This window comes from Eptatretus burgeri, chromosome 15, assembly GCF_056783735.1.
Source record: "Eptatretus burgeri isolate ZD-2024b chromosome 15, Ebu_testis_v1, whole genome shotgun sequence".
Classification (NCBI taxonomy): domain Eukaryota; kingdom Metazoa; phylum Chordata; class Myxini; order Myxiniformes; family Myxinidae; genus Eptatretus; species Eptatretus burgeri.
The window spans coordinates 53,799,439-53,826,891 of record NC_140975.1 but is presented as its reverse complement, the minus strand read 5'-3'; the positions used below and the strand labels follow the sequence as shown (position 1 = coordinate 53,826,891).

At 43.8% G+C, this 27,453-nt stretch overlaps 2 protein-coding genes across 3 annotated transcripts in view; one reads left to right on the top strand and one right to left on the bottom strand.

The window, feature by feature from the left end:
- The window catches only part of LOC147012186 (pleckstrin homology domain-containing family G member 1-like), a 180,318-nt gene extending 177,272 nt beyond the window's left edge, over positions 1–3,046 (bottom strand). The window contains exons 1-2 of the mRNA XM_085855996.1: positions 3,006–3,046; positions 2,812–2,924 (exon numbers count right to left, since the gene is read on the bottom strand). The gene's annotated coding sequence lies outside the window, so the exon portion shown is untranslated. The remainder of the gene's footprint in view (positions 1–2,811; positions 2,925–3,005) is intronic.
- The window catches only part of LOC147012185 (3-oxo-5-alpha-steroid 4-dehydrogenase 2-like), a 73,765-nt gene extending 49,692 nt beyond the window's left edge, over positions 1–24,073 (top strand). For both annotated transcript variants that reach the window (XM_085856000.1, XM_085856001.1), the window contains exons 2-5: positions 3,274–3,437; positions 3,674–3,775; positions 23,531–23,681; positions 23,814–24,073. In XM_085856000.1, the coding sequence (XP_085712126.1) occupies positions 3,274–3,437; positions 3,674–3,775; positions 23,531–23,681; positions 23,814–23,880 (484 nt within the window). In that variant the 3' untranslated portion in view covers positions 23,881–24,073. The remainder of the gene's footprint in view (positions 1–3,273; positions 3,438–3,673; positions 3,776–23,530; positions 23,682–23,813) is intronic.
- Positions 24,074–27,453: the final 3,380 nt, after the last annotated feature.

Below are 27,453 nucleotides of genomic sequence, written 5' to 3'. Positions count from 1 at the left end.
ATTTAAGGAATAACAAGCTCGAATGAGCTAAGATCCTCGTCCTATTAATGATGACATCATAAAAACGAATATGACGTCATTGTGATGTATCAGGTTTGTGATAAATTATCTGTGCTAATGCCTGGCTTGATTCCCGCAAACAAAATTCAAACGGCTTGCCGAGTTTCGGAGATAATGGTATAGGTGATTTCCATTAGCGTCGATATTATGACATCAACTTTTTTTTTCTCGGAAGAATTTCCAAAATCGGAGATGGTTACTGCCTGCGCGTGGGCTTTCTGCATATACATGGCAAGTTTCACGAAGATCCGATGAAAACTCTGGGTTGTGAAACAAAAATGTCAAAAAATAGGAATGACGTCATAATTGATACGACGTCATAGTGATGTATCATATGTGCGGCAATCCATCTCTGCTAATGCCCTGTTCGATTCCCGCAAACAGAATTCAAAAAGCTTGCCTAGTTTCGGAGATAATTTTTTACGCGATTTCCATTAGCGGAGATATTTTGACGTCATAACTTTTTTTAGGAGGAATTTTCAAAATCGGAGGTGGTTTCTGTCTGCGCAGGTATTTTTACATATCTATGCCAAGTTTCAGGAAGTTTCGATGAAAACTGGAGGCTGCGAAATAAAAATGTTCACAAGAAGAAGCAGAAGAACAACAACGTGAGTAAGACTTGGAGATCCTCCGCGAGGATCTAAAAATAGACCAATTGATTCCACGTCGGGAATAGACCTATCAGTAGCAATGAAAACTACAATTTCTTTGTTTATCCACCTCAACCTGACTATTTTGTTTGTCTTAAATATCATTTGTCTTTAAATGGGCTCAAAACGCCTTCCTTATTCCCATGCGATACTCTTGAAGGGTGAAGGTCCGATCATATCAGTACGATTAGCACTCTTTAAGCACTGATAGTAACAAAACACAGTATTTATTAACATTTTGTTCACATGTGGAAATGCACTCAGATACCATCAACAATAAAGCATGACTATGCGTACGCAGGAAACACAAAAGTAACATTGTGTTGATTCAGTATTCGATGTGAACATTGTCACAAACAGCCGAGATAAGACTTGATCAAAACAACTTCAGTAAGGGGAGGAGGATGACTGGAGGGAGAGAAATTCCGACTATACCTGAAACGTGTGGGGACGTAGGGAGCAGTGGGTGCGACTAATATGTTAAATGTCATTTTTGAGTTTTTTTTTTCCTCTTTGGCAGGGCTGTTAATGAAAGCACACTTTTTGGTCGGTCTCAATTGTTTTTTTTGTTTTTTTTGGAAGGCCAATCAGATACTTTCCAAGGCTTAAAAAAGAACTCCAAGGATACTCAAAATATGTTTCTGAACAAATATCACTCGTTCGTTAAGACTTGAATAAGGTGAGAATTTACTTTATTGGTCAAACAAAGCAAAAAGCAACGTAGAATGGCACTCGGTGGAGCGCATGTTTCCGCCAAGCTGAACAGGTTACGTTTAGTATCGCGCTGATAGGCCGGATCGGTAGTGTAGTAGATAGTAGAAAAATCGTGCAAATTATGATGCATCAAATTTGGCATTTCTGATCAAATCTGCCCGATTGGCCATTTGAAAATCCAAATTTTTCAAAGTTTGGATTTTCAAATGGCCAATCAGGAAGATTTGATTAGAATCCCCTGGACAACAAATGTGCCAAATTTGATGCTTGTATCATCATTTGCACGATTCCTCTCAAAAATTGCTGTTATCTGGCCCACGACGGCATCTGCACCTGAACCAAAATCTAATCACTTTCTTCTTGTCACCCACCCAACTCGTCCACATCGTTTCGTCAAAAGTTGTCCATAACCTTTTGATATACGGTATCATGCTATATATAGTTTTTTTGGACCAAATTAATCTCCCAATGATTAAGAATCACTTAAAATTTCTATAAATAAAAATTATCGAATCCGGATCTTCACTGAAATAGAATCAATTCATCCTTGTCACACGCCCAACCTGTCCAGCAAGTTTCGTCCGAATCCGTCCGCAACTTTTTGAGACATCCCGCTCACAGAGAGACGGACGCACAATACAGACCGGCAGACGAACAAACCCGGGGTGAAAACATAACCTCCGTCCACCTTCGGTGGCAGAGGTAATTAAAAATCGTTTGATCTCAAACAATACCTGGATCAACGAAGCTTCTATTCCTTTATCCCCGTCAGTAATACCAGGATAAATGTTGGCACCAACTCAATCCTACGAGCCTCAAATAAAAAATGTTTCAATAATCTGAGGAGGTTGCTCTTGAGAAGAAAGGATTCCCCTCTTTTGTTTAAGATGATAAATGAATGTTTGCATGCATTTCTAATATTTATCTCTTCAGCAAGGAAACAAAAATTTCTCAATGAATCCACATGGCTCTTCGAAATCGTCACTTCTCTCGCCTTGGAATGCTCCATTTAGATTCAATGAGAGAACTATTCTTTCATCAACCCCAACAACTGCAGCTTATGAAACCTTCACGCTTCTCGGTGACGAGGAATGTGATTGAGCCACAACAAAGCTTTACTCAAAGCATTGGTGCCCGCAAGTTGCATGTACATGGCAAATGTTTACCACCATCATACCACGAGATAGCCTTTTATCTTGTTAACCAGAAATTGATGAAATGGATGTCGTATAATCTCTTCACATGTTCTATATGATGTGCAGCACCACACTCTTTTCAGTGACGGTGCTGCCGAAGCTGTTCCTCATCGAGCATTATGCCATTGCCTTCCCAGCAATCACTCAGAGCAGGAATTTTCAATTTGCCCATGGTACCGGCGATAACTCACCCACTTGCGAAGGACACCATGGGACCTTTAATGTCCACCAACTGATGCTGATAGATGGGACACCCAGTTTGACATCCATCCGATCGATGGCTTGCATCGATGCCTCACCCTGCCTGCAAATCACCAGGATGACAGTTCATAGCTGGGACGAGATTCAAACCCAGGATAGAGAGCTCAGAGGCCAGTGTGCATACCTCTAAGCCATCCTGCCAGCCCAAGTTCCATGTACTACCAGGGAATTACAGCAAAACAACTTGCTGTTGTGAAAGTGCATAATGACTGTTGTGAAATCCACGAAATGAACTTTCACTCCAAATGCCCGGTGTTGTACACTGCACTGTAGTTGCGGCGTTTGAAACGAGCAATGCAATGTTAATTGTGAATGAAAGCAAACGAACCAACGGAAAAAATTAACGAACTAAAATGAAGTTTTTCTTTGCCACATGCATGGGGCTCCAAAAGAACTTTCATCTATGCGTTGCGACTCCGCGGTCGACCGTGCCAGATCTCCATCATGTTGGCTGCGACCACATTCTGCACGCTCAATGGATACCTTCAAAGCCACTCTCTACTGTATTGCCTGCACTACCCTCCCGATTGGATTTTTGGACCACGTTTCCTGGCCGGTACGAAATACGATTACCCTTTTCCCCTTTTCCCACACTAAAAACATCAAATCAATGCACATTGTGTTGACAAATTCATAATGTATGCCAAAATGTAAAAACAATACAATTACTGTATATAGTGTATAAAGTCTCTTTCAACGATTTGGGAATGTGTTACAGGAAATCTTATAATCTAACGTTGAGTTTAACTTTCCACTCTTAATGAAACCACCTTGTCTTCTTTCGATTTGCAGGTGCTGTGCTTTTCCTGTCTGGAATGTTTATAAACATACATAGTGACAACATCCTGAGGAACCTGCGCAAACCTGGAGAGAGTGGATATAAAATACCCAAAGGTACGTGGCACCCACCTATGGGGACTTTCAGGTGAGGAGGAAAGAATGCAGTAAAGATGAAAAGAGAAAGTTAAAGGGAAAGTGTGAGGGGGTTAGGAGGGGTATGTAACTAGTATGTACATGTACACAGGCTTTTTATAAATAATAGAGGATAGATGGCATTTGTGTGACGTTTGGCAGGGCAAAATTTGGAAACTTTTGTAAATCTTCGATAAATGCCTTGGCGGTAATAACAATAAGGTTGATGAGTTTTAATTTATTTTCCTATTGTGATTACTTTTTATTGCATTACATTGTTTTGAGTTATATTGGGAGTCCTCACTTACCGCTCAGCAAGCGTTCCCACAAAGTCGACGTTATGCGAAAAATGTGTAAATCGAAAACGGTTTTCCCATTGGCAGTATGTTAAAAACTGAGGATGTGTTCCTTCCTGGGCAGTAATTTTCAGTCATCCTAAGCTAACTAAAGTGAATGCTAAAGAAACAAGTCTGGAGACGGCGATGGTTCACGAGCAATGTGCACGGTTCGCCTTTTTTATTTTTGACCTTCGAAGGGACGCCACGGGCAAACTGGTGGGAATCGGGAAAAACGTAAATGATGAAAGTTGTAGTACTCGAAGAGCACTACTTGCATACCAACTTTCATTCGAAACAGTTGAAAACCCTAGGAGCTCGCCCAATTTATTATTTTTTTGGACATTTTCTAAGTTCGTGACCTTGACCTTGGGACGAAAATGAAAAAAATCGAGCTCCGTGGGGCTATGCAGGTGCCATTGGGCTAACCAAATACCGAAACCCCTGCCAGATTCGAAAAACCCCCTTGGAGAAGATGTAACTTGAAATCGGCTACCCCCTAAAAACACATGTTTTTTGGGCATGGCTCCACCCATAATGGGCGCACCACGCCCATTCTCATGGCCCTGTCACACCTTGACGTTTTAGCCAGCGAATGGCAAGGTATCAAAATGTATGTAAAATGCTGGCGTACGCTGAACTATTGAAGTTTTTTTTTCTATTTTTGGACGTATTCATAATGAGTAGGACGTATGCATAATGTAATAGTAATGTACACAGAACGTTTCGATAACATATAGATAACTCGTATCAACGAATGCTGAGCGTGTTGTCGGCGTTCACAACCTACGCCCAACGATAGTCTAACTTATGCATAGAGCGCGGCAGCGTATCACCGACGATCACATGGCGTAGGCCATTAAAAGGCTGCGGCTCGACGATTCAAATCATAACCGCACCAGCCGCTGTCACACTTCGACGTGTTAGCCAGCATATGCCGACGTATGAAAAAATTTGGCGAATACGCTGGCACACGTCGAATACATTATGGGTAAGTTTTGTATACGTTAAGAGCACGCTGACATACGTTGTAGTATGCCGAATACGTCGACAAATTTTCAGCATGTTGAAAATTTTTCGACGTTCTCGGCGTATGACGCACGTTCCGCATATGCTGGCCATAAGTTGAAGGCACGTTACGCGATCGTTGACACACGTCGACACACGTTACTTGTAAGTTACTCATAAGTCGAAACACATCGAGGTAATGGTTAGCGTCAGTGTTCCAGACTCCATGGTTATTGTTTTATTTTATTTTTTTCTTCAGTATGATGGTGATGTTGACACTTTGATTTCTAGTGCGGTTATGATTTAAATCGTTGAGCGGCAGCCTATTAATTATATTATAATATAACCGCACTAGAAATCGAAGTGTCAACATCACAGTCATACCGAAGAAGAAAAAAAAACAAAAAAAACCCGGGGAGTCTGGAACACTGACTATAAACATTACCTCGACGCGTTTCGACTTATGAGTAACTTACAAGTAACGCGTGTCGACGTATGTCAACGATCGCGTAACGTGCCTACAACTTATGGCCAGCGTATGCGGAACGTGTGAGTCATATGCTGGCATAAGTCAAAAAATTTCAAGCATGGAAAATTTGTCTAACAGCTTGGCGTACTACGACGTATACAAAAAACTTACCCACTCCTAAATCATCAAGGTGTGACTGGACCTTCAGGAAAACACAACGAGATCATGATATAAAACCTCCCACCCAAATATTATCAGGATCGGATCAAAACCCACGGAGCTATGCTCGGAACAGTCAGACAGACACACACACACACCACACACCACACACACACACACACACACACACACACACACACACACACACACACACACACACACACACACACACACACACACACGAATATAGTGGTCACTTACTGACTCGTGAACCAATAAATTCAGACAGCACAAACAAAGGAGAGAGACGCAAAGATAACAAAATCCTGGACTGGAGCGTAGGATGCTGGATCAGGATGATGTATGAATTGTCATCGAAAAACAAAACCAAGACGTGACATGACATAACAACAAAGTCCACAAAAACAGTCATTGTATCTTCAAGCCCGTGACAGTATGAAACGTAAACATTAACACACATGCGCTGATTATGTTGTCTGGTTCTCGAGCCACAAAATCAAGTTTTTCCATCTCAGCGATCACTCCACTCATTTTCTTGGAAATTACCTACGACTTCATCAGCGCAGACTCCTTCACACATGGGCGTACGAGCCAAAACTTTTTTTTCGGGGGGGGGGAGGGGCAGCTTCTGATTTGCCCCGAATGTACACTTCAACCCATTGTGCGCCTTTTCGCATGCGTTTCTTGGGAGTCTGAGTCAATTTCTCTTTTTCACATTTCGTGCGACAGTGATATGGTTGCTTTCACGATTTAATGGGGAACTTTTCTTTTTTACCTCCGCCACCGAAGGTGAAGGAGGTTATGTTTTCACCTCTTTCTGTCTGTTTGTTTGTCTGTGTGCAGGATATCTGAAAAAGTTGTGGGTGGATTCAGACGAAACTTGGTGGACACGTTGGGTGTGCGACAAGAAAGGATTTACTCAATTTTTGCGAAGATCCGGATCCGGATCTGACAATTTTTTTTAAGTGATTCTTCACCATCGAGAGATCGGGCTAAACCGATATATAGCACGATATCTCAACAATTTGCAGACGGATTCGGACTAAACTTGATGGACATGTTGGGTGTGTGGTAAGGACGAATTGATTTGATTTTGGTGAAGATGCGAATCCGGATCTGGAAACAATCATTTTTTTCGTTTCAGTGATTCTTCAGCATTGATAGATAGGGCGAAAAATGATATTTCAAAAATGTATTGGGTCCGATATGTCCTCTTCATCAACATCTGTGATCGTGAGCAGAGTTCGTGTTCCTCTTCTTCTTTGCACAAATACGCAAAGCGAGAGGACAAACTCTTTTGGCCGACATAACATGGGATCCTTGGAATAGATAAATGTTGCTTCTAGTATTCTGAGATGTGTTATATTTCATCCTCTACTCTATCTTGAATGCATCCACATCATACTGTTCAGCACAGTTTGCATTTTTAATTAAATGCTGTCGAATTTGCAGATACATATGATGTTGGGATCGATGCTGGGACCTTCCTACAAGCACGTACCGGCTGTATTCGCGTACCAATAGTGTTTTGATTCTGTCAGTCAGAGTCTGGGTAGTTCTGCCTACATACTGAGCATCACACTGGCCCTTGAAGTTTTGAGGCTGCACAGTGAGCTCCATCATTAGGAAATGGAAAGAATATGACACCACCCAGACTCTTTCTAGAGCAGGCCGTCCGACCAAACTGAACAACTGGGCAATAAGAACCTTGGTTAGGGAGGTGACCAAGAAACCAATGACCACTGTGACAGAACTACAGAGTTCCTTGGCTAAGATGTGAGAGGGAAGCCACTCCTGATAAAAAGGCAAATGGCAGCATGCCTGGAGTTTGCAAGAAGGCACGTGGAAGACTCAGAGCATTAGGAAAAATATTCTGTGGTCTGATGAGACAAAAATTGAACTCTTTGGCCTGAATGCAAAGCACTATGTTTGGTGGAAACCGAGCACAGCTCATCAACCATGTATCACCATTCCTCCAGTGAAGTATGGTGGTGGCAGCATCATGCTATGGAGATGCTTTTCAATGGCAGGGACAAGGAGACTTGTAAGGATAGAGGGAACATTGATCGGAGCCAAATACACACTAATCCTTGAGAACCTGCTTCAGAGTGCAAAAGACCTTGGACTGCGGGGAAAGATTCACGTTCCAACAGGACAATGACCCCAAGCACACAGCCAAAGCAATACTGGAATGGCTTCAGAACAAGAACATGAAAGTCCTTGAGTGGTCCAGCCAAAGCCCAGACTTGAATCACATTGAGAATCTGTTGAAAAACTTGAAGATCGCTGTTCACCGACACTCCCCATCCAACTTGACAAAGCTTTAGCAAACCCGAAAGGAAGAATGGGAGAAAATCCCCAAATCCAGATGTGCAAAGCTGATACAGACAAACCCAAGAAAACTCGAAGCTGTAATCGCTGCCCAAGGCGCTTCTACAACGTATCGACTTGGGGGTGGAATACTTATTGACGCAAGCCATTTCAGCTTTTCATTTTTAATTAATTTGCAAAATTAATTGTGAATACTTTCATCAAGTGAATACTTTCTGAAGGCACGGTATATATCTGAGATCACATGATGATATTACAGTTGCATGTGACATAACTGCATTTGTGAGTGTCATATCGCAGACAACTGGAAATGAACATTTCCCTCCTTTGGCTTGGCTGACGTGATCTAATTACTACCATGTGGGGATATTTTATGAAGTTGATTGAAAAGTAATTTGAACGGTTATCAAATTTGGAAAAGCAAATCCTGACGTGTAATTGCTCAGACTCAGCACGATGATCTCGCATGGTGGTATGAAAGAATTGCACATTTTCATGATATGTAAATCACATACATCATTCGTTGTCGATGAGAAAACGAAAAACAGGTCGAGCTTTATTCTCAGACACCAGCAGTCATTTTCACTGATTATTTAATGGACACATCAGTCAAGTGTTGAGTATGCTGCCATTTCTAGGGGGTTATTTATTTATTCATATGTTTGGCTGCATCATTTTCAGGGGGGGGGGGGCGCAGCTGCACCGCTGATGCAGTGCATGCTGTTATGAGTAAGCTGGTACTCATTTTGCCGACCTCGGAAGGATGACAGGCTGAGTCAACCCACCTGGTGTTACTGCAACGGCATGACAGGAAAAGACGCAAGACATTTCAGCTTTGAAATGTCTTGTGTCTTGAACTCAAGACTTCAGACAGGAGCTTGAACTCAAGAGCCTAAGATATTAACACGGCCACCTTAACCATTAAGCCAAAAACCAAGTATACCATTGTGGGTGATACAAATTGACACAAACCAAATGTTCTTTGTCACAATGCACCTGAGACTGGTGGAATTTGAGCAGGTAGCACACCTTAATCAGTAATGAAATAGCTGAAAGAGGCTGCTCGGTCCAACAGCACTCAGGAATTTGGCGGACCTGATCTACAGTACAAATCACTCTTAACTTGTTTTCGACCCACATAGTTACATCACTTGATGGTTAGATCGCCTTTCTTATGATGGTTATGTACAATCGGTATTTTCCAATGCGGTGACGAGCAACTACTGCTGTGATGGCTGGATTCCTTTGGGCGTTTGTGAAGTATGCAATGGGTCTTGTGTCCATTGCCATCCCATATCGATCGTCAGTCAACATTGTGCTTCCCAGATGGATCCAGCAGGAAGTTACAGCTGAATCATGACCAATGTTGGTGATTCCACCATTTTGGGTGTGACGTCCAGACATCATCTGACGCAAGTTTTTTTTTTTTCTGGTACCAGCTGAAATCATGTTCCCGCTTCCAAAGCCATAATATTTTTGCTATGACAGATGTCTTGGCAACCTTGGTTTTGAGGGACAGCTTCTGAGGGACGGCTGATAAGCGTGGTATTTACAGGTTGGGCCACAAATGTATTTTCTTTGCGAGTTGTTATGCAGTGATTGTTGACGGTACACATTGCATAGTATTACATATTATAATAATCTTGTAGGGAAACTGTTCGTTGCATTTTGGACATGAGATGTTTCAGTAGTTTGTGATAATACATGCATACATGGGTGCACCGGGGCGTGGTGAGGGAGAGTCATGTGACCCGCCCATGTTCCGATGCTGTGCTGTGCTGTGTTGTGCAGTGCTGTGTTGTGCCAGTGTCCAAATTAAACCTGTTGCTCCCACTTCAAAGCCTTCGTCCCTGTCTGTTGAGTGTACATTACAGCGGCGACAAAGGAAGACTATTCCGATCGTCTGAAGCAGAACTTCGTGACAAACAAAATGGGCACCGATGAGGACGCTGAAAGGTGGCAAGCTTTATGACTGACCGTACGCGGCGCCCTGACGTACAACCTCAAAGATCTTCTTGCCCTAGCCAAACCTTCTGATAAGTCGTATGACGAGCTCGTCAATCTCATGAAAAGACATTATCACCCGAAACCGGGTAAGATCGTCTCGAGATATAAATTTTTTACCCACCATCGTTAAGATGGTCAGTCGGCATCCGAGTTCGTGGCTGATTTACGCTGACTCGCCGAACATTGTGAGTTTACAGATGAACTCGAAGAGACGTTTCGTGATTTCTTTATAATAGGCGTCAATGACGACTCAATTCTGTGGAAACTCATTCCTGAATCCAACCCCAATTTGGCTGAAATCATGGAAATAGCCACTGTGTGTATGCAAACTGCCGAGAACCTGCGTGTGATCTCCAACAAGTCAAAAGTTATCCAGCAGGACCCATCGGTTAGCAAGGTAACCTTTGGCTACAAGCAAAAGTGTTTGTTTTAACAAGCCAACAAATTCACCTCCACCTCCTGGCATTTCTGAATCTACCCAGAAGGTTGGGGTAACTTGTAGGCGTTGTGGTGGTTATCATCAAGCTTGCCAATGTCGGTACAGGAATTATACGTGTGACAACTGTGGGAAGCGGGGACACTTGAAGTATCTTTGTTCTCGATCCAAGTCGAAGAACTTGTCTCATGATTATCACATTGGTGTGAACACTGATGCAGCGGACGATAGGTCACAGAGCACAGCCTGCAGCCGAGAGTCAAGTGAAGAACTTTATGACGTTTTCTCTGTTGGAACAAAGAGATTCGATGCTCCAATTATAGTTGATGTAACAATCGATAAGATCCCGGTGAGGATGAAAGTTTATCCCGGCGCTTCCAGATCAATTATGAGTGAGAGCAAGTTTACCTCCATCCACCCTCCGAGAAAGGCTCCTGCACTCCGGCCTGTGTCTACTGACTTGAGAACATACACCAAGGAGGTGGTTCCTGTAGTTGGCTCAGTTTATGTAACTGTAGGATATGGAAACAACACTCATGTCCTACCACTACTGACAGTGCGTGGAGAAGGACCAACCCTCTTAGGCCGAGATTGGTTATGAATAATCAGACTTAATTGGCGTGACGTAAACAGTCTTCAACTCTGATGTTGGACATGATACCATGCTCAACAAGTACCCTGGCCTGTTCAGCGATGGTGTTGGCACCTTTGCAGGGCCCAAAGTGAGGATTCTTGTTTCTGCAGATCCTCACCCATTGTTCAATAAGGCGAGACCTGTGCCCTACATGATGCGATCAATCATCGAATGTGAGCCTGACCGCCTGCAGTGTGAGGGCTTCATCTCATCAGTCAAGTACTCCAACTGGGCAGCACCCATCATTCCAATACTCAAAGCAGATGGAACAGTGCGCATTTATGGGGACTACAAAACGACGATCAACCCCCATTCAAAGCTGGATGGCTACCCTTTGCCAAAAGCAGAGGATATGTTCACCACTCTCATGGGTGGCCAGACATTCACGAAGCTTGACTTGACCAATGCCTATGCTCAAATGGAACTGGATGATGATTCCAAGTCCTATACATGCATCACCATCCATCGAGAACTCTACATGTACAACAGATGCCCATTTGGCATACGCTCTGCTGCACCAATCTTCCAACGCAAGATGGAGACATCATTGAAAACTGTACCAAAGACAGTCGTATTCCAGGACGACATTCCAGTGACTGGCAAGTCACGACATGAACACCTCGAGAACGTAAACGAAGTCCTTATTTGGCTGTCACAGGCTGGGTTATGCCTAAGGTGTGAGAGGTGTACCTTTATGGCACGTGAAGTTGAATACCTGGGTCATCAAATCTCCTGTCAAGGCATTTTGCCCTCTCCGAGCAGAGTTGAAGCAATTGCGAATGCATCAATGCCACAAAACGTTTCAGAACTTCATGCATTCCTGGGTATGTTGACCTTCTTTGGTAATTTCCTGCCTCTACTAAACACAACCGTCGAGCCTCTGCATCTTCTCCTCAGGAAAGGTGTTGTCTGGAAATTAGAAGCTGCCCAAAAGGAAATGTTCAAGGCCGCTAAAACCATGCTGTCCTCCTCGCCGTTACTTGTCCATTACGACCCATCCAGACGTATGTCTCAGTTGTGATAGCTCTTCATATGGCATCGGGTGTGTGTTGTTGCAAACAAATGGAACCGGTAATCTACAGCCTGTTGCATATAAATCACAAACCCTATCGGTCACTGAACGTCACTATGCTCGAGTAGAACGGGAGGCGTTAGGGGGTGTCTGGGGAACCTTAAAGATGCACCATTATGTCTTTACAACACATATTACCATTGAGACTGATCATAAACCCTTGTTAGGTCTCCTGGGATGAACCAGAGCCATTCTGTCCACATCATCAGGTCATGTCCAACTTTGAGCGTTGACCCTTGCCGGTTATGACTCGTCATTGGTTTACCGCCCGGGTAAGGAAATGTACTGTGTTGACGCGCTCAGTCGCTTGCCGCTTCCCGTAACCATCCCAGAACATCCACAATCTGACGATATTATTCATCTCGTGGCGAACGTCATTCACAATGAGGCGCCTGTAACCGCTAAGCAGATTGCTTGTGCTTCCGATAGCAATCCAGAGTTGTCACAAATTAAATGCTGTGTTATGTCAGGTGTTTGGGCATCACTACCACAAGGGCTGAAACTGTACCTCATCTGGAAGGATGGGCTCTATATTGATGCACACTGCCTGCTTTGTGGTAGCAGAGTGATAATTCCGCCTAAACTCCATGGGAAAATTATCAGTGAACTCCACAATGCTCATCCAGGCATAGTCACCATGCAGGCTACTGCCCGAGCCCATGTTTTGTGGCCTGGTTTGGACAGTGGCATCGAGTCCAGTGCACGCCATTGTTACACTTGTCAAGCGCATGCCAAGACACCGACACAGTCTCCATTGGCCATGTGGTCGTGGCCATCAAAACCATGGTCCAGACTACACATCGACCATACTGGTCCATTTCAAGTGAAGCTCTTCCTTATCGTAGTTGATGCCGACCCCAAATGGATTGAAGCTGTCGTGGTGCCATCCTCATCATCTGCTGTAACATTTGAAGCTCTACGTACCATGTTCACACAACACGGTATTCCAAACTCCATTGTATCAGATTAATGGATCGTCATTTACGAGTTCAGAGTTTCAGAACTTTTGTATAATGAATGGCATTAAGCACTACACATCTGTCCCCTACAAACCTGCCAGTAATGGTCAAGCCGAATGTGCTGTTCAGATCATGAAGAATGGTCTAAGTCACGTCAAGGAAGGTTCCATTCAATCTCGTCTAGTTCGTGTGTTGCTCAACTACCGCACCAGACCACATCAGACCACCGGTCGCTCACCTACCAAGCTTCTGATTGGTCGTGAATTTACAACACGGTTATCATGAGTGCTTCTGGACGTAACGACCGAGGTCGAGAATAACAAGTATCAACAGAAACGTAATCACGACCAAACGTCTGTGGACTGCAACTTCCAGAACCATGTACCGCAACTCCAGATGTGGAACCAAGTGGTTATCTGGCATCATTATCGACAACATTGGTGAAATGATTTTTCTTGTGAAGTTGTATGATGGTAGATGCACGCGCAAACATGTTGACCAACTCAGGGTACGTCATGGGGCGCCATACATTGAACCGGCTCAAGTGCCTTTTCACCCATCAATGTACTTGAACTCCTTCCCGACCCTGTACCCCTTAATGAGACGCCCGCAGCAGTAAGAACAGGCCTCCACGAGCCCTTAGAAGATAGTGGGGCAGATAACAGCAATTTTGAGAGGGATCGTGCAGATGATGATACAAGCATCAAATTTGGCAGATTTGTTCTCCAGGGGATTCAAATCAAATCTGCCCGATTGGCCATTTGAAAATCCAAATTTTGAAAAAAAAAAAAAACTTCAAAAAAGTCAAGATCACGAATCAATTTTGGATGCTGGCTGAGATTGGTGAATGTTTCAAAAAGATCATCAAAGACGTTCCAAGTCTGCCATGCAGTTTTCTTCCCTTTACCGCGGAAGGCAGACACGACGTCACATCCAGTGAACGCATGAAGTCTGGAATCCCTCTTGCTTTCTCAGGCCCTATTGCAGAAACTACCTCATGGACTGGAATCCATCGCGCCTTGGCTCCTTGGCCAAAGGCAATCCACATGTTCTCAAGACCTAGTTCCTGTAAGGATGGCAGTACAGATATTGCTATGACTAGTACGTCCGTGTCATTGGCCTTAATGATAATGGACTTGCTACCATCCGTCGTTGCATCCCTGGCGTGTACAAATATTCGAGTGCCAGCTTCTTCATGACAACATGGAGACACAGCATCCAGTGACTTCCTTGTGTTGCTAATGCCATCTTCTCATTTTGTGACAATGACCGTGCTTGTCGTCTGTGCTTCACACATCTTTTCCTCAAGGAAGTGAAACAGCTCAGTCTTGTTGTTGTCATCTCGAAGAAAGCTTCTCCAGTTACTTGGGGTCTTACTGGTTCCTGTCACTCTTCTTCTGATTCCTTGCCCCCTTTTCGACCTTGCCTCGGACTTCAGACTTGACTTCTTGTACACATCAAACACTACGTCCACCCTCTCGTACCTGGCACCATAGGATTCCACCTTTGGGATGATGTCTTCTTTAGCATAGTCATCAAATATCTTTGAAGTGTGTGGAGGTAGGGCATTGATAAGTGCTGAGCCATCAATGATGACTGCATCTCCCCTTGGTTCTCTGTCTGGGATGTTCACTTGCGCTTCAAGAATTTCAGCCAGCTGTGACTTCAAATTTTTTTGAATTTTTTTTATTTTTATTTTTTCAAAATTTGGATTTTCAAATGGCCAATCGGGCAGATTTGATTAGAATCGCCTGGAGAACAAATGTGCCAAATTTGATGCTTGTATCATCATTTCAACGATTTTTCTACTATCTACTACACTAAGATCAGCTCGTGTCTGTAAGCCTCCTGAGCATCTTTATTTGTGGAAAAAAGGAGGGGGGAGGGAGATGACGTATCAGTAGTTTATGATAATGCATGCATACATGGGTGCACCGGGGTGTGGTTAAAGAGACTCGTGTGACCCGCTGATGTTCCGATGCTGTGCTGTGCTGTGCTGTGCTGTGCTGTGCTGTGCCTGTGTCCGAATTAAAACTGTTGTTCCCACTTCAGAGCCTTCGTCCCTGTCTGTTAAGTACATTACAGTACACCAAATGTGGTCGAATAGATAGGACAAAAGATTGATACAAGCCGCTCAAAGCCCCCGACTTAAGTCAGTGCAACTATTTTCTTTGGAGACTTTTTATGTCATTACGCAAAGGCCGCAAACCCTCATGGAGCTGAGGGCTGACATTGTGGAATTGTGCAACTCAATGGATGAGGACTTTTGTTGTTGAGTAACAAATACTTGAATTAATTGTTTGAAGTTCTTGGACCTTAGAGTAGTCACTTTGAATGTGTTCACAAAAAGTAAATCTCTAAATATTGTTCCTATTTGATTTCCGAGTCTGGGTGGTCGGCGGTTCAAACCACGTCTGAGTCATACCAAAGACTTAATATAGTGCATGCTGCTTCCTTGCTTGACGTTCAGCATTTAAATGGAGAAGAGCATGGACAATCCCCATAGGTTGCCATTCATGGGGAGGAGGAAATTCCTCCTTAGGTAAATGCCCTCCTGAGTGTGGTGAGAAAGATGGTGCCATTGTTGACGTCGATGGTACCCAGAGAGTCCCGTGAAGTTGCGGCACTTCCCCCAACCTCAGTGGCTGTGCTTTTGTCTTGTCTGACAGTCCTGTGTTGTATCTCGTGTGTTGATCTACATGTCCATGTGTGGTAGCTCCACTATGAGCCTTATATCCTGGAAATTAAAAAAAAAAACTATTTTTAAACAAACAAAAAATAATTGAAATTGCAAGCCATGGTAAAAAAATAAATAAATTTAAAACCACGATAGAAATACAAAAGTAAAAGAAAGCCTTTGATTCTTGCGTCGGTTAAAAGAGCTCATTTTTGAGGCAGTATGACAATTTTCCCGGATATTTGGATTAATTTGAAGCAACTTTTACGTAATGTATTGTCTCCGAGGGGCGTTTCCGTGTTTTGGGGCGGAACAGACAGAGACAGCATTAGCCTACTAAATATACTGTTATGGAGTACTGTATTGTGAAATTATAAAATCATATTTCTTAACAGCAAAAAAAACCATAGAGGAAGCGATTCAAACAGCGGGCTGTTGCCTTGTACAACACCCAGGTACAATTTTTTTTTTGTCCGATTGAAAATATATATATATATATATATATATATATATATATATATATATATATATATATATATATATATATCTTCTTCTTTCAGCTGCTCCTGTTCGGGGTCGCCACAGCGGATCATCCGGATGATCCGCATAGTGATTTGGCACATGTTTTACGCGGGATGCCCTTCCTGACGCAACCCTGGTCGCCTCTTACGACACAGGGATATGGTACACCTATTTTAACCGGGTATACACCGGCCCAGTACACTGGTACTCATTTCACCGACCTCGGAAGGATGACAGGCTGAGTCAACCCCCTGGTGTATTAATTCAGTGGCTCAACGGGGCTTGAACTCAGGACCTTTTGGATCCCAAGCCGCTGCCCTAACCACTGCGCCAACACCAGGAGATATATATATATATATATATATATATATATATATATATATATATATATATATATATATATATATATATATATATATATATATATATATATATATATATATATATATATATATATATATATATATATATATATATATATATATATATATATATATATATATATATATATATATATATATATATATATATATATATATATATATATATATAAATTTCCCATAGATTTGGATTAATTTGAAACGACTTTTGCTGAATTTTTTTTCTCTCCAAGGAGCATTTGTGTTTCAGGGTAGGACACACAAATCCCCAAGAAGACTTGAAGCTGTAATCGCTGCCAAAGGCGCTTCTACAAAGTCTTCACTCTGGGGGTTGAATACTTAGACGCAAGACATTTTTCAGCTTTTCATTTTGAATGAAATTGTAAAAATTTCGAAAAAAAAACATGTTTTCACTGTGTCATTTTGGGGTATTTTGTGTGGATGGGTGACAACATTTTTTTAATGTTGTCCATTTTAAGTTCAGGCTGTAACACAAAAAAATGTGAAAAAGCAAGGGGTCTGAACACGTTCTGAAGACACTGTATGTCTGTATCAGCTTTGCAAATCTGGATTTGGGGATTTTCTCTCATTGTTCCTTGCAAATTTGCTCAAGCTCTATCAAGTTGGATAGGGAGCGTCGGTGAACAACAATCTTTCTGCAGATTCTCAATGGGATTCAAGTCTGGACTTTGCCTGGGCCACTCAAGGACTTTCACGTTCTTATTCTGAAGCCATTCCAGTGTTGCTTTGGCTGTGTGCTTGGGGTCATTGTCCTGTTGGAATGTAAATCTTTGCCGCAGTTTAAGGTCTTTTGCACTCTGAAGTAGGTTCTCCTCAAGGATTTGCCTGTATTTGGCTCCGTTCATTGTTCCCTCTATTCTTCGGTCTTCCAATCCCTGCTGCTGAAAAGCATCCCCATAGCATGATGCTGCCACCACCATGATCAATGGTAGGGTATATTGGATGGGTGATCTGCCAGATGTAGTGCGATGCATTCATGCCAAAGAGTTCAATTTTCATCTCATCAGACCACAGAATCTTTTGCCTCAGACTCACAGAGTCTTTCAAGTGTCTTTTTGAAAACTCCAAGCTTGCTGTCATATGCCATTTTCTCAGGAATGGCTTCCATCTGACCACTTTCCCATAAAGCCTACATTTGTGAAGTGCTACAGAGATCGTTGTCCTTCTGGCAGGTTCTCCCATCTCAGCTCAGGAACTCTGTAGTTCTGTTGGAGTGGTCATTGGGTTCTTGGGCATCTCCCTGACCAAGGTCCTTCTTACCTGGTTGCTCAGTTTGGTCAGAGGGCTGGCTCGAGGAAGAGTCTGGGTCGTTCCATATTCATTTCAATTCCTAATGATAGAGCTCACTGTGCTCTTGGGAACTTTCAACACTCTAGAAATTGTATTATACCCTTCTCCAAATGTATGCCTCCTCACAATTCCACGTCAGAGTTCTATGGACAGTTCCTTGGACTTCATGGTGAAGTTTCTGCTCTGACATGCACTGTCAGCAGTGGGACCTCACATAGAAAGGTGTGTTTCTTTCTAAATCATGTTCAATCGATTGATTTGGCCACAGGTGGACTCCATTTAAGTTGAAGAGACATATCAAGGATGATCAAAGGAAAATTGGATGCACCTGAGCTCGATTTGGAGCTGCCAAAGCAAAGGGGTTGAATACTTATTTACACAAGACATTTCAGTCTTTAACTTTTTTAATAATTTGTAAAAATTTCTGAAAACATGTTTTCACTTTGTCATTATGGGGTATTTTTTTGTAGATTGGTGACTTTTTTATTTATTATTTAATCCATTTTAAGTTCAGGCTGTAACAACAAAATGACAAAAATCGAGGGGTGTGAATACTTTCTGAAGGCACTGTATATCTACATCTATCTTATTATTATGGAACAAATGTATATGGTTATGTATATAGGTATATTTGTGACTAAAACATCTTTAAATTTTTTTCAAATTTCCACCATGTTGTTTATATGGTATTGTTGCGAATTCGCGCCCGCCGGCGTGCGATCGGCCACGTGACTCAAATCGCGGCACGTCGCCCACCGGACGGACAATTCTGTCGTGACCCTCTTGGACTAACGCCGGGAGCTAGTCACGGGGGGGCCTTTCGGCCTCACCACGATCATGCCAATCGGCCACCCGCGTGGGATAGGGTTGTTTGCCAAACTCGACCGACCTAAGTACCCACGCGGATGGTAAACCGGGCGATCGTACCTCGCCGCAGGTTGACTCCGGGCACGGGCCACTTAAGCGACCCGTTCCGTACTATCGGGATAACCGAGCCGTGTTATCGTCGGCCTCGACGGTTCCGATTAATTATCGGGCGTATTAAGCCCACGACGAACCTGTGACTTGAAGCAAGATGGAGTTTCAACAAAGGGAAGGACGCAGCGAAACGGGGAACAAGTTCACACAGACAGACACAAAGCACACATATACAGCCAAACAGAATCAGAAATGCACATAAAGCATATGCAAGAAGAAAACAATAAAAGCAACGACGACGCAGAGCTACAACCGACTACGCGAACACACGGCAACACTTGTACAGTTTTACTTCACAAGACACGGCGCCACAAGATCCATACAAAAAACCCCGAAAAGAAATAGAAGTGGTCACTTCCCTGTGCGCGCACAGAGTCCTTCTCCGCGCCCTCAGCTCCAGCTCCTCCGGCGTTGTCGGCGAGCTCGTGCTTCGCGCCGGCACATGTCGCCGTTCGACGCCACGGACCGGGGTTTGGGGAATGAACGGGGTTTTGGGGAATGAACGGGGTTTTCAGCGCTCTCTCGGTGCGGACGGGGGGGGGGGGTGGGGGAAGAAATCGTCGACACTCGGGGCCGAGAGGCAGAGGAAATGGCGGACGCTCCGTCCCAGCAGCGGGGTCTCGGGACCACACCGACTCCGGCGAACCCTCGAACAGGAGCTTTCTCTCTCTCTCTCTCTCTCTCGCTCTTCACACCGTCGTTTGTCCAAAAGGTCCAAGGCTCATCAGGATCAAGGGCTCCACAGGGATCAACAGGCCGGCAGGAAGAGGAAGAGGAAGAGGAAGAGGAAGAACAGGAACAGGAAGAAGAAGAACAACAACAACCTTCGCAGAGCCATCCCTTTTTATATCGCGGGGCTCCGCCCCGTCGCTCCACCCCGTTCTTTGCCCCACCCCCTTTGAGGCGCTTCGAGAAAGGTCTCGAAGAGGGGCGTTCCTCCTCCCTGGCCGCGTCACACGCGCATCCACCAATCGGGCGCCAGCTGCCCTCCCCTCGCTTCTCCTCCCTCACACCAAGCGCGGAGAAGAATGGCGCGAAAAGCCCACCGAGCGTCCTCGTTGGTTTTTGTTTGAAATAAATGATAGAGAAAGAAAAACGACCGACTCAAAGCGTCGCAGCCCGAATGAATCACATTTATTCCCTCTAAACAACGGGTTTGGGGATAACTACACATGTACTTACAGAGATACCTCACCTACGGGACCTGAATGGTGGTTTGCGAATTTCCACAACCGTAACAATATATAAAACTTACCTAAGAAACACATTCATGACAACTGTATTCATCACTGCTAATTGTTTTTGTTACTTTGAGTTGATTAATAGATATTGGCAAAATAAAATCTATGACATAAAAACTCGGCTGGAAGTTCAAGGGCAGCGGCGTGTTGAGGACATGTCTGCTCTGCACTTCTGGCAGTGAGCCTGGTGTTGGTTTAGTGGTTAGGGTTGCGGCTTGGGATCTGAGGGTCCTGAGTTCAAGCCCTGTTGACCTCTTAATTAATACACCAGGAAGTTGACTCAGCCTGTCATCCTTCCGAGGTCGGCGAAATGAGTACCAGTTTCAGTGTGTGTACTGGTGGAGGGGCACTGCATCAGCGACACAGTCGCGCTTCCAAGAAATGATAGCTACCCCGGCAGCAAAGCTGCCATACGCAAGAAGAAGAAGTAGACTGCTGGCAGTTCGAATTTCTCGTCCAGTTTTTGATAGAAATTGTTGTCTTCGCCGTCCAACTCCAACAGATAGTTTAAAATAAACATAAATTCGTGTTCAGTTCCATTTTATTACCTCTGCCACCGAAGGTGAAGGAGGTTATGTTTTCACCCCTCTGTCTGTCTGTGTGCAGATTATCTCAAAAAGTTGTGGACGGATTCGGATGAAAGTTGGTGGACGGGTTGGGTGTGTGACCACGACGATTCGATTTTGGTGAAGATACGAATCCGGATCTGGATACGAGAATTATTTAATATTTAAAGTGATTCTTCACCATTGAGAGATTGGGCCAAAAATGATTATATAGCAAGATATTTCAAAAATGTGTTGGGCCCGATATGTTCTCGTGGATCAGGCATTGTGTGGCAGAGGTATGCGCTCTCCCGAGTGCCCTTCTCGTTTATACCTGTTGGGTTCTGACTTCTGATTTACAATATATATTCACTCAGAACACAAAATATATTTGGCCGAACTCAAGCACCATCCACCCTCCACTATTCCCCCACAACCCCTGATCCACCATCACCCCTACTCACCCACACCCACCATATTACACTCCTCCACCCCCTCGTCCCCGTCCCTCACTCCCAGAGAAAGCAAGCATGGTGATAGATGCCTACGCCTATGCAGCGACGTGGTTCGGCGCACGAAGCACGCTGATCCACACTAGTATAAATATATAAAAACGAAAAACGCGGTCCGTTCATGAAGCCGTCTGACGACATGTCTGTTAATTACATACTCTTTAAACGTCGGTTGCACTCTGACTTCATACACGTACGTCTATTAATTACGTACTAGTTGAATGTACCTTTCGATCCTTTAAGACCCTGAAGACGCAAAATAACCCGAAGTCCCAGAACACCCCAAAGACCCAAAAGTTCCCAAAGACCTCTAAAGACCCTTTAAACACCTTTAACCTTTAGACATTTTATACCCTTTTGACCCCTAGAACCCTTAGACCTTTACACCCCTCAGGTCCCTTTAAGACACCTTCGACCTTCAGACAGATTAGACAGCTTAGACCCTTGACTATTTCGTGCTTTAGACCACTTGGACCTTTTGATATTACAATTAAATATAATATTGTTACAAATCTGGAATCCATTTGCACACAAACAGCCAGAGTCCACGTAGTTCAGTTATTTCGATAAGTATGTGTATAGTTAGAATCCATCCCCTTCTGTCTAATGGGAATTTCATGTGTGCGCTACGAGTTACTTTTATAGTCAGGTTTTCTATATCTTTAAATCTTCATCCTTCGTCTTCGCACCATCACCGCCATCGCCCACGTGCAGCGTGTCACGTACAGGGGCGAGGTTCCCTCCACTCACCGTAAGCTCGCCCAATCAACGGCGGCCACGAGTCACCCGACAACCCCTCGTCCAATCCGGAGGCGAGTACCTCAGAGCGTTGCGCTTGACCCGCATGGGAGGGGATGGATAAGACGAAGTGGCGAGCCGTCGTCGAAGAAGGTCGCCCCATAAAGAGGATAATGAGAAGAAGCCTCGTTTTGGCCTGCTGGCCTTCTTGTCAACCCGCGGGTGCTCATCTGGTCCGTTCCCGTGCTGGCTGTGCGCGTCTGCCTCGCCTGGTGTGGCCTGATCAAAGAAGCTGTTTCAGGCTGATCGCCGGTCGGCTCATCATCTCTCACTCGTCCACCTTCGTGCTAGCTGGCGTCCGATGCTCTTTCCCTGGTGCTTGGTGCTGCGTTGTTGGTGGTGGGTTCGAGTTCCGCCACAGGACAAGCTCGACCAGACCGCACTAGGCGGACAGGTGCAAATGAAGGCCGCGGCCATTGAGGTCCGTATGTGTGTGTGTGTGTGTGTGTGTGTGTGTGTGTGTGTGTGTGTGTGTGTGTGTGTGTGTGTGTGTGTGTGTGTGTGTGTGTGTGTGTCCGTGGGCACCGTCTGTAAGTAGAAATTGTTAAGTGTTGTTCATTGTACATTACATTTCTTTATTCCTGATAACTATGCTCTGTGTCTCCCTCCCGATTAATGTGAAGTAAAACCCCTGTTAAATGTACCAGCTCATTTTCTGTGCTTTCCTTCATTGGCTAAGGAAGGTGTGTATTGAGAAATAGTAAAGCCGTTCACGCCGTAAATTGTTCACTTGGTCCGGCATGGCTTTGGTAACTTCCTCTCGGTTACGCCGGATCCGAGTCGGCGATCGCGACTCGATTCGGACAAAGTCGGCCGAGGGTGTGGTTTCCCCAGTAGTTGGACGGCGTGAGTACTTAGGTAAATTGGAATTAGACAAGTGGACCCTACGTCACGCCGTCGAAATATTGGCGACCACGGTCCTCTAAGTGACCCGTGACCTTTCAGAGTTGTCCGAGAGTTACGACCTAAATTCTGGGTGTTCGGTGGGAGACGACTCCACTGCTCCACCTCGTGGTCGTTTATCACCACCGAACCCCGGCCCACAACAATATCACCAATATTACAAATAAATTTGTACAAAAGAAATGTTTGTATCATGATTGGTGTGAATCATAACATGGCAGATCTGTGACGTCGATCTCTAACGATGTGTGGAGAGGTGAGTGTCGTGAGCTGATCCGTGCTAGTAAGAGATACTGTATAATTTCCAGGGGCCACCCTGTACCACGCAGTAAAAAAAATGTTTTTGTTCTGGAATAATTGCTTGCACCTCATGGGCAATGCGAGCTTAGTGACTGTAAAGAATGCCGTCTCTTTATAAATACCCAACTGCCTGCACCAGGCGGAATGTTCGAGTTCATTTCTGGTGCCAATTTCTTTGGAGAGATTATCGAGTGGCTCGGATACAGTCTTGCAGCATGGTCCGCCCCTCAAGCCGCTTTTGGCTTCTTCACAATCTGCTCGATCGGTCCTCGGGCCTATCACCACCACCGGTGAGCACATTTCGCCGTGCCATATTTATTTTAACTGAAGGTATTGGATATATTGTTTTGACATCATTTATCACCGCCAATGAAGGCAGTCAATCATTGCCTGTGGTCTTCTTGTCTTTTTTTCTCTTGCAGATATTACCTTGAAAAGTTCAATGATTACCCCAAGTCAAGAAAGGCCCTCATTCCATACATATTTTAATGACTTTAATCCATTCCGTGTATATTCAGAGACTTTTAAGTGTTAAAATTGGCGTAAAATATTTTTGGCCGTTTGATCATGAAATCAAAATGCAAGCTCCCCTCCTTCCTCGCGTATATTGATGAGACATTATACTTGGTGGGATTTGATAATGAAGTTTTCATCATAATGATAAATGTGGGTGATTTCACCATCACGTGTGTCCAAGCATCTTATTGCATCGTTTTCTTCCGACAGATTTTTTTTGCGGAGGATAAAGAACGTCGGTTGTATCATGCAATACTGCAACACTATTGAGTGTTTCGCAGTTGAGGAAGGACAATTTATCATGAGCATAAAAAAAAAGAAAATCAGAAAAATGCTCATGTTTCATGTGTGACGCCCACAAATGTTCACATGCCGAGTTACAAGTGAAAATTTTATCCAATTACAAGGAAATACCCAAATCAATTTTTATCACACTCAAGAGAGATGCGTCTGGACTTTCGATGTCTGGATTTATATAGAAGCTGGTTTTCCTTTTTGTCAGAGAACTGAAAAAGAGAACTCGCATCAAAAGTAGAGTTATTCACAAAAGCTGGAGTCCAACAACGGAGCACCCACCTCAAATAAGTTTGCGTGGCAAGCTCCCCTCGTATGTCATGCTCAACAGGAAGACATTGCCCAAAGACAAGTTTCAAGATGGCATCATCGTTTGTGCGCAGCAGAAGGGGTGGATAGACGAGGGACTTGGAGTGGTGACTATCTTTTTTTACATCCATCATTTTCTACATGAACATCCGGTGCAGGCAGAATTAATCCACCAAGCTTGTTCCTTACATGCTGACGCTATGCTAGCAAATGCTGGATAGCAGGGTGTGACTCTCACAATCAGTGAAAACAAGTCATGTGATGTTCATTGCAGGCATGATGGGCTAAATGTTCTTCTCCTGTGTCCTCGTTGTTTGTACTTCAAAAACAGATGCATTAAAACAGACACCCACTTTATATCTTATCAACAAACAAAGCTACTGCACAGTTTTTTTTTAATATAAGGAGGGTAAGGCATTCTCAATTGAACCGGGTGTAGTGGTGTGCGCCTGTAATCCGGCTACTCGGAGGCTTGGGTTGGAGGATCGCTTGAGGACGGGAGCTCTGTACTGGGCCACGCTATGAGTGAGTGCAGAGCAGCCTGGAATCATGGCGAAACCCAATCCTTATCCCTGTGTCGTAAGAGGCGACCAGGGTTGCGTCAGGAAGGGCATCCGGCGTAAAACCTGTGCCGAATCAGTATGCGGATCATAACGGATGATCCGCTGTGACGACCCCTAACGGGAGCAGCCGAAAGAAGAAAGCATTCTCAATTGAGAGAATTGTAAGTTTGCCATGTCTTGTATCACACAGTGGACCTGAAGTATGATGTGTCTTGGTTCTTCAGTAAAACAGAACTGCCCATTGTGTATGTTGCATCAATCACAAAGTAGCAACACAGCACTCGGTAGAGTGCATACCTCCACCCAGCTGAACAGCTTAGGTTTTGTAAACCACTGATGGGCCGGATCTGCATCTGGACCTTAACCAAAATCGAATCAGCTTGTTCTTGTCACCTACCCCACCTACCCCGCTCGCCATAGACAGAGAGAACACAGAGACCACTGACATGTCCACGATGGAGAATTGATAGAATTGATTGATACAATTTACATTCCATTGCGAAGATCGAGATAGTTTACGAGGACAAGGTGAACCCCGAGTACTTTTGCATACAAGGGCAGAAAATGGATTTAAAAGAAGAATCTCGAGGGCGAGGAGCCATGGGACGGTGAAGCTTTAAGTACCAATGCTGCTTGGTTCTTTTGGTTCTCTTCGTTTTTCCCTCGTTTCTATCAGCAGCTCCCAACTTGCTTCCCCCAGATTACTCGCGTCGACCAGACAAACCATCTTACTTCGCAGGCCTTTGTATTCGACCCGGGTTGCGAGTAACATTAGCTGCATCTCGGTGGAACCACCACAGACGAATTTCCTATTTCCCTGACTCGGTATTTTCATCAGCTGAAAAATCAACATTTCGTGACGTGTTTCCCACGGGAATTTTTGACCCGGATTCCGAGGAGCACAGAGGACGACATAATTTGAGAGGAGGAGGTTGCAAATGATGGTGACAGTGACGGAGACTTGCTCTACCCTGATTCGGACAAGGAGTTTCGTGCCGTCTTCGATGAGGAAAGCGTTGACGAGGATTTCTTTGGGTTTAGCTGAAAAGCTTCATCAAACCCAAACGGCCCTTTTCAGGGCCACAAATCCACAAGAAATATGTACGATACCGGTATGAATCCCTTTTCATCCTTTTTCTAGGAACAAAAGAAATCCTCTAAAATATTTTTTAAAATAAGAAAGAAAAATTAAAACTTCTTGGTATCAACTGCTCTCTCTTCAACTTCTTGAAAATAAGACTGTTAGACGAAATTAAGCGGACATGGGAGTAAGTATGCTGATACCTCCGTCACTTTGTTCTGCACAAAGTTAATGTATAAACGTATATCGAGATCTCGATCAGAAAATAAAATGATCAATATATTCATTTGTTTTGAGAGTGGAAAACATGGGTGCGGTAAATACACGGCCACGGTTTATACACCGGAAAATATGGTACATGGGACTTTTGCATTTCTTGTGTGACATTTTTGCAATTTGGTTTCAAGACTCCACAGCAAACATCTTCAAATATACAAGAAAAATCTATATTTGAGACACGATGGTCGAGATAAATCTAAAATGTTTTGAAAACAAACCCAAGAAAAGAAGATAACATAAGAAAGATGTTGTGCATAGCATGATACTTACACAATTCAAACAAACAATAGTTGCCATGGAAACAGCAATTTCAAAAATTTGACCTATCAAGTATTTTTCATGATGGATTGTTGTACAGAACAAATTTGGTGGATACATTTTCTAATTGTGGCCGAACAGGTGGTTTATACGTTTTGTTTGGCATCGACCTTGACCTTTGACAGTTTGAAAAGTTTCCTCACATATACCGCACGTACAAATAAACTGCTTACATTTTAATTTGAGATTTTGAAAAATTACTGAGATTTGGTAATAATAGATTCACAAAAGGCCCATTTGATTATAATGGGGCGGAGTTGTCGTGGAGACCGTTGACGCGTCAAAAAGTAGGTTTGGGTGAAAGAATCGATTACCCGGTTATAATCGATTTCCTCCATCGGAACTGAGAATTGAACTCCAAATTATTCTGAGCCACATGACACACACACACACACACACACGCACACACACACACGCACACACACTCATCCGTTTATAGAAGGTATAAATCATGCCACCAATTTTATTTATTTGTGAACATAAATTTTGCGCACAAGTTATTTCTCTTCATTCCCTCCGCCACAGAAGATGGATGGACGTTATTTTCATCCTTGTTTGCCTGTGTGCAGGATATCAAGAAGTTAGAAACTAATTGAGCAGGTTGGGTCTGCGAAAAGGATGAATCGATTCGATTTTGGTGAAGATGCGGATGCAGATACGAGAATATATATATATTTTTTAATCTTAAAAGTGATTCTTCAC